The sequence below is a fragment of the Atta colombica genome, unplaced genomic scaffold (assembly GCF_001594045.1).
Source record: "Atta colombica isolate Treedump-2 unplaced genomic scaffold, Acol1.0 scaffold47, whole genome shotgun sequence".
Classification (NCBI taxonomy): domain Eukaryota; kingdom Metazoa; phylum Arthropoda; class Insecta; order Hymenoptera; family Formicidae; genus Atta; species Atta colombica.
In genome coordinates this window covers 4,275,135-4,283,411 of record NW_017259536.1, presented here as the reverse complement: position 1 = coordinate 4,283,411, position 8,277 = coordinate 4,275,135, and the positions used below count along the sequence as shown (strand labels likewise).

Below are 8,277 nucleotides of genomic sequence, written 5' to 3'. Positions count from 1 at the left end.
TATAATTTAATTATATTATAAACTCTAATATTTTTAAAATGCGCCGGCAACATTTAGAGTTCACATCAAGTTCTTAAATAAATGAATTTTACTAAACTTAATTATTTATTAAACTTCATTGAATTCGGCAAAGATAAAAATTTATTTTCAGTTTTACTAAATTTTTATTAAAATTTTCTAATAATAATAATGATAGAGAGGTCATTATAACAAGTAATTAGATCAAAATTTAGAACCAATTTATTAAAATAGATTTTGACCTAATTATTTGTGCATTGACCTCTCTATCATCATTATTGTTTCATTGCAATTTTGAGCTTAAAATTTGAAATTTTGTTAAATTTAATTATTTACTTTAATATTTATTATTTAATATAAACTTTAAAATTTGATAAAAATCGGCAAAGGTTTCTTTCGAATGTTGATTGTTGGGACCTCGATTCCATGAGAGTCCCTGTTGAAATCGACATAAGCAATACGTTCGCAAATTCAAGCCGGCAACGCACGTTTTTACTGTGCGGCAATGTAAGTACGTGTAAAAAAAACAACTTGTCGATATACAATTATGTAAGTTGCGCGCGCATTGTTAAGCGCGCTGACGAGGAGGTTAAGTCGGGCTTGTGACGTACGCGTAGTACTGCAAAGCGCACAGTACAGGTGCTACTCTGATGTTAATTACTGTGTTTCGCTACCCGTTACTAGCCGCTTTCGCGAGCGGCGACGGCAAGAATCAGAGGATTTCACTCGCCTGATGTACTTGCCTCCGTGACGGTGTGGAACCCGTTAGAAAGAGCGCCCGCGATATTTTGGACTCTGCCGACAATCATCTACATCTACAGTCCGCATAGCGACCGAAACTTTGCTTGCGATAAGTGATAAGTGCACAGTAAGCAAACGTCCTATCTATGCGTACCTTTACGAATTTCAATTCAATTCGCATATGGACACTTTCGTTTTACAATAAACAATATTTACTGTAACAGGTAAAACAATATTTACTACAGGCGGGAAATATTGACACTGGAAACGCACTTCTGGAATAAAATGCGATTACCTAATCACGTATCTAATCACGTAAATACGTATTTGTTTTGTACAGCACGAGAAATATTTTCGTTATAATGGTACAGGCGATTAGAGTTAAGTCATAATCGGATTTTAATTGCTTTTGTATGTAAAGAAATATATTTTTGATATTTTTGTTATTTTTTGTTTTTGAGACGAAATCGAATAATACTTTTGATTCTTTTGACAAATTCTCCTTTCTCTGTCATATCAGCATGTACCAAAAACGACTATTTCACGACTGCAAAATGTATGTAATCTTTGATGCAAAGGATGCTTTCTAGGATAAAAGAAAGTAATAGTTGCTTTCCATTTACATCAAAACTCAGATAATTCTCATTTATCATGTTATTGCCTGTATTCATAGTTAGGCCTTATATTTAATAGGTTTTCTACAATAAATTATTGCCTAAGCTTTAAGTCTTAAACTATAAGAAATTAAACTATAAGAATTATAAGAAATCGACCAATCGATAATTTTTCTTACATTCGACTATGATTGGTTAATTTCTTATAACTTGAGATTTAAGTAATAGCTTATTGTAAAAAGCTTAAGACTTCTTTAAATTTAATGTTTGGATGCTCTACGAATTATTTTATTGATTACTGAACATCTAAAGATAAATTTAAAGACCTTAAGTATAAGGTCTGATTGTAAATACAAGCATATGATTCAGTTGAATACACAATTCTGACATATGAGAGTCAACTCAGTTTTTATCTACACAAGCTTGAAACATAGCCATGTACTTTACTGAGTTTTGTTAACTCATATTAAAGCGAGGTTTTAAAACTTATTATTATACTGACTTTGTCACTAAAGTAAGCAAACAAAATTCATTATCTGTAAAGTACTTTAGACTCATTATCAATGTTTCACTTGTGAAAAAAGGGAAAGCAACTAACACAAGGTGTTCCGTGTTTAGTGATATAAGTCGACGCAAACATTATTTTATCTTTCTTGGTTCATTCAGTGATTAACAAAGATAGAATGACACTTGTGTCATTAAGTGCAAAAATATCTTATTTTTTTTGGCATTTCAATCAATAACAAAGATAGAACTACATTTCTGTCGATTTGTGTTACCAAATGGAAAGTATCCACAGTAAATCATTACATCCTTATTGTTTGCTGTTAAACTGAGATGAAGTGATCATTGTGTTACACCAGAGATTGGTGCTTTCCAGCAAAAGACACAAAGTAATACAAGATCTGTTTTTTATTCTTGCACTAGATTGCAATAGAATGCTCTCTTTCTCGCTTTCGCCAAATAACATACACTTATCACTTTAAGTTCCAAAAGTTTAGTTACAGAAAACAGATTTACAGTGTAAAATTGATCTTTTGACAAATAATAAGGATATAATGCTTCATTATATTGACACTGTATCCGTATCTTGATAGAAGCACAAAAAGTCAATTCTCTGATTACTATCATTATTATTATTATACTGAACTTATTAAAATATTCGAATATATATTGAATAATATAACTTATATTAAACACACACATATATGACTTATTCAACTGGATGTATCCTGTTTTCTTTCATCTTGTCACTTCTACAAGTTTCTTGAATTCTGATCATATTTATATTCAGAGCATTTCTTACGATACCGAAAGAAACAGCGCTTAAGAATGTTATGTCGTTCAACCACTGTGGAGCGCGGATACACGAGTATACTCTCAGTAGAGTCCCCAAGAATATCGGTGTCCAGAAAACTATGCACAGAATCAACGATAACGTAATAGTATCAAATATTCTTACCATGCACTCTATCTCTAAAGCCATGCTTTCATTTTCCTTGCAACTTTCATAATCCTTTTCTATTGCATCTATATCTGTCCAACTGTGATTTCTTGATCTCTGTGGCATGCTGGATCCTTCTCCTGAATCTTGACGATGAATCTTTTTACTATCTTTGGGAGTAAGATCGGTTTTTGCTCTTAACATTGCAAGTATATTTTTACACGTGTGCTTTCCTCGCATTTGTAGGATACAGGAGAGCAGAATTGGCAGAAAGTATATCGTAAAGGATAACACAAACAGCTGCAGTTTTAAGAACTTGGTTGAAACGAGGCACTCGTTGGTCATATGCAATGAATTGTTCGGCTCGGTATTATTAATGTAGCGATTATCATTTTTGTTGAAAAATAGATCCTTGATTGAATTCGGCTTCCTCTTTTCCATGTAATTCTTTAGATTGCTAATCTTAGGCTGATCTCCATCCTTGGGTCGATTAATTAAATGGTTATAATGATTATGATTTTTCGTTGAATACGCACTGGCAGCTTGAATACGTTTCATTATCTCATCGTATATTTGATTATTGGAAACGATTGTTGTATTTTGCACGATGGAAGTATTGGTGGTCATCTGCGTTGTGCTTTCCTCTACTGTACTTGCGAAATATATTTGCGCATCCTCTTGACGATTGTTATCCTTGTTTTTAATTGACACTTGCGATACGCTGTCCAGACTCTCAGATATAGTTACATCTGATTTTTCTGATGCATTCTTTGATATATCATAGAGTAATGATACTTCCGGATCTTGATTTAAATGTATACTATTGTCTGTAGATGAATTATGGACACTTATATCCTGTTCTATTAGTGTACTATTCAGTCCTTGAATGCCATTAACATTTGTAATGCTTTTTATATACTTCATTAAATTGTGTATTAGAATGTACTGTGTTAAATTCTGCAGTCTAGGAGTATTATGAAAATCTGTAATTTTCATGGTAGAATTGCTCGCATAACGTAAAGCAGTCCTAACGATGCTCTGAACTTTAGATACTACCTCATCTATTTCTGCGCTGCTTGGTTTTGACTTGTTTGATGGCATCTCATTAAAGAAATAATTATTCTCCGACAACGTCATGTATGTAACAGAGCCGGTGATGTTCAGATTATCATCAGTAACTGAAAATGTATTAAAATCATTCATTGGAAAATTACTTCCGAATATGCATTCGATATCCTCCGCATCTCTTGCGTCATTCATGTCATTGTATTCGGCGAAATATAGCATTCCTACAACAAGAAACGGCACAAGCCAATGACTCATGACGAGGAAATTAGTTGGCCTTTTGTCATCTTCTTTCAGCGTTCGAAAATTTGAGATCTTCATATTTCTCTGTATAATGTTGCTCCTATTCTTCACATTAATATTATCTCCTTGTTGAAATGCTGGTTCCTGTTCATTCTTTAATATTTCACCGTTCTGACATTTAACTTCAACGTTTTTTGATTCCAATTGAATATTCTTCAATGATCTCATTACATCGCCATATCTTCGTTTTGCACATATTGCATTGAGATTACATTGTACAGTAAAGGTCAGCAAAGATATAAACGCGTTTGTCAGTGCAGCAATTAACATCCCATATTGCATAAGTAAGTCTTGCATCCCACACGTTAAAGTTACATTAAGATCAACCTCGTTGACTGCCTCCCGTGGATAAGCCTGTAAAAATGGAAATCGGTAGTCGTCTCCCATTGTCCATATATTAAATATAGCACCATTAGTGTTATTCTGCCAGTTATAACTCAGTCTTATCCCATCATCAATGTGATTCACGAGCAATATAATAGCCGTTAAAATAGCACTAAAAACATCAGATGCCGAAAGAACATAAAACGATAATTTCTTCTTGCGTTTACATCCTTTCCATAACAGAATCACAAGCGTAATAAAACTGGATAGCAACAGAGTGTAACCTGTTGCATCTAACACCGCGGAATGCATAGTGCGATGGCAGATCTTTTTCGATTAAAAATATTTGTCTTTGTTTATTGAAATTTATTTACACCGATTATTTGCAAAACTACCACACCTTGAGATTGATAGAAACCGACTGAATAAAGTACTTGTTATAAGCATATGGGTACTGCATACGAATATATATATGTGGGTACCCAGTTAATGCAACGTACCTAATGCAATTTAGATTTATCTGTATTGACTGCATATGAGGGCAAAATACTTATCAATTTAAACGTTGCTGATGGCTCAATTATCTATATTTTTACTGTTATGAATTTTTTTATATTCATTTTATTGAGTAGTTTAATTACACCATGAAATCGGTTAAGGAAATAATAATTAAAAGTAAAAGAAATCAAGTATTTAATGAGAGTTTAAACATGAATATCAGATCGCTTTTGATTGAGATTTATCTTAATTTAATAATTAATTGTTTCATCGAACAAATTAGTATTTGAAAATAATTAGCAATCTTTTTTATTATATAAGTATATTATATATGTACGTTATTATATAAGTTTTTATTATATAAATGATAAGCCTATAAGAGTCTCTGCGGGTGTTAGTGCATAAATAATATATTTATAAGACGATATATATTTATAAGATATAATTCACAAATAATGAAATGTACTTATCAACGAAGTTAACTATAAACGTTTCGATTCTAGATTTCAGTACAGTCCTTTTATCACCTTATAAATATATTATTTATCCACTAACATTAGTAACAATTGCAGAGGCTCATATAAGTAATTTACTTACATTTGTTTTATTTTTGGAGCCACAATATTTTAACTTTTTTATTAAATTCTTTTTATGAGTAATTGATTAAATATTTTATTTTTCCGTTGAATAATTTGGATATAAGAAATTAAAACTCAGAAAGGAAACAGAAGTGAATTGCATAAGTTATTTCTTGTTACAGTTTGCTATCAATATGTCTGTACGTCGGAGAAGCGATCCATCTATGATTCAGCGGATTTGGGATACGATCAAAATCACGGTACATCAAAGGAGCTTACCTAGTAATGATCGTATGGTACGGCACATGGCTCGAGTTTATGGCTTTACGGAACAAGAGGCTCAGGAGGAACTCAATAAAGCAGTCGAAGATGGACTTGTTCTATTGAAGAAAGTGCCCACGAAAAGCGGCGTCGAGCAAGAGAGTTACAGATTGCCACCGGCAGACATATTACAGAATGATAATCACGATTGGTACTGTTGCAAATGCCAGCAAGCAGGTGCAGTCGAATGCTGTGAACAATGCTGCAGGGTTTATCATTCGGAATGCCATGTACCCAGCCCTGCAAAACTAAAGATTTGTAATTTCTGCGAGGTAAGCATCTCGAAGTTCTCAATATATATCCTATTGATGATATTCCATTAAAAATACAAATTATCTTACAGAAAACAAACAGCGACGTATATTCCGACAAGGTTGATCTCAACCATATTCTTAGTTTTACGTGTGGTCATCTAAAAGCGAAATTACCGCCGGAAATTACAAATCGTACTATTGTTTTTAACAACGATCCGATCGTTACACCACCCAATGGCTTTTCTGGACCAACCTGGGTGAGTGAAGGTGAAGATGCATGGCGACCAGGAATTCTTATAAAGCGTCATATGGATTTGGCGATAATGGATGCTAAAACAAGCAATAATGAGTATAACAATCTCGCCGAATTTGAAGCTGATGCACATAATATTTTACATAACATCATTATATATCATGGAGGTAAGGCTTTATATTTCGATGCATTTTCTCTTTTTAAGTATCTCATTGTCTTGTTGCTTGAGCAGTTAATAGCGTGATAGCAGATATGGGACGCACAATGTATCAGGATTGTTGTTACGATCTTCAAGAAATACGTCGTTGTGCTGATTGTTATCGTATATCAAATGAAAAATCCGAAAAAATGTGGTTCTGTATACCGTGTAATCCTCCTCATCAACTGGTTTACGCGAAGCAAAAGGGGTACCCATATTGGCCAGCGAAAGTCATGCAAGTTAATGGCAATGTATATGATGTGCGTTTTTTCGGAGGTCATCATATGAGGGCTAATATCGAGAAAGTTTTTATTCGGCCAATCTCTTCCACATTACAAAGTTTGCAGGTAAAAATCTAAATCTGTAATACTATGTATTATTCGAATACTATGTATTATTCGTCCAATATTTTAAAAACACTTAATTAAAGATATTAAGTTTATTGTTTATTTGCAATGAATAGTTTCGTATCATAATTGCGATAGAAAAAACCCTCATAAGAAATTTAGAAACTATATTTATATTTTTATATTTATATTTATATTTATATTTTTAAAAAAATAATGAGAAGAATTAGAGACGATAGTAACAGTTGAAAATATATAACTAATTCTTTTCCAAGATATTTGATCCTATAATTAATAAAAAATTTTTGATTTTTTTAATAATTAAAAATGTTTTTATAGATAAAAAAATCAATGGCTTGGAACAGAGCTTTTGAAGAGTTAAAGCATCATCAGAATTTGTTGCAAAAGTTAGCAAAGAATAAGGAAGATGACTCGAATACAACAGAGGACGCTCCTACATCTGCAAAAATGCGAAAGTTGGAATCGTCGAATTCTAAAAGTGCATCACAAGATTCTAATTCACCAAAGCAACTAATTAAAGATTTGAGAGTAAGAGTTGAACGCTTGAGTTCAGAGAGCAATACTGAAACGCAAAATATAAACGATGAGACGGATAATAAACAAGATGCTACGAAAACTGATGCCGAAAATGAAGAAAGACAGGTGCCTCGTTTACCTGTGGCGGAAGACGAACCCGCGGGAGAAAGCATAACGAGCACATGTCCACAAGGTTTAAAGAAGGAAGGTTCCCAAGAAGATATGGTAACATCTAGTTGTCAAGAACCGAGATCGAAATGCGTTCTCGTACAAACTGAACAAATACAAACGGATGGGCTTCCTGCTAAGGTAAACCTTTGTCTCAATCACGTACTCACATGATTACACGATTATATCTTGACAACTGTGCAGATTAATTTGCAGATTAAGAGAGAACGCAGAACTTCGGAACAACCTACGACAACAGCGCTAGAAAAATTGCGCCGTGAATTAGAGCTTGAAAAGTGTAGAGAATTAGAGAGATTACAAGCGGAGCATGCCAAAGAATTGCGGCAATTAACCGATAGACATCAACAAGTCGTCTCTGATATAAAAAAGAAACAATGGGTAATTTTCTCTCATCTTTTTTTCTAGTCGTTTTTTTTAGATATATTATTCTCAAATGTTTATCATTTGTTATAGTGTTATAATTGCGAAGCTGAAGCGATATATCATTGTTGTTGGAATACTGCATATTGCAGCACAGACTGTCAACAGGTTCACTGGCAGCGTGAACACAAAAGAGTGTGCAGGCGTAAGCGTTAATTTATGTTGACGAATA

The 8,277-nt window shown here is 33.2% G+C and overlaps 1 protein-coding gene across 4 annotated transcripts; it reads left to right on the top strand.

Annotated features, from left to right (window-relative positions):
* Positions 1-612: 612 nt before the first annotated feature.
* On the top strand, positions 613-8,261 carry LOC108691501 (zinc finger MYND domain-containing protein 11). 4 transcript variants are annotated; one of them, XM_018199265.1, is made up of 8 exons: positions 613-886; positions 984-1,074; positions 5,768-6,178; positions 6,250-6,580; positions 6,646-6,959; positions 7,299-7,805; positions 7,881-8,063; positions 8,139-8,261. In XM_018199265.1, exons 2-8 carry the CDS (start codon positions 1,045-1,047, stop codon positions 8,259-8,261), a joined length of 1,899 nt encoding a protein of 632 aa, XP_018054754.1. In that variant the 5' UTR covers positions 613-886; positions 984-1,044. The 4 variants fall into 4 exon arrangements, with proteins under 4 accessions (XP_018054754.1, XP_018054752.1, XP_018054755.1 ...); XM_018199263.1 differs by having other exon boundaries at positions 7,869-8,063; XM_018199266.1 differs by lacking the exon at positions 984-1,074 and having other exon boundaries at positions 7,869-8,063.
* The last annotated feature ends 16 nt before the right edge of the window (positions 8,262-8,277 follow it).

Coding starts and splice junctions, on each gene's coding strand:
- LOC108691501 (XM_018199263.1), top strand. CDS start 1,045: ATGCGATTACCTAATCACGTATCTAATCAC. Junction 6,581..6,645: donor CATCATTATATATCATGGAG/GTAAGGCTTTAT, acceptor TTGCTTGAGCAG/TTAATAGCGTGATAGCAGAT. Junction 6,960..7,298: donor CCACATTACAAAGTTTGCAG/GTAAAAATCTAA, acceptor ATGTTTTTATAG/ATAAAAAAATCAATGGCTTG.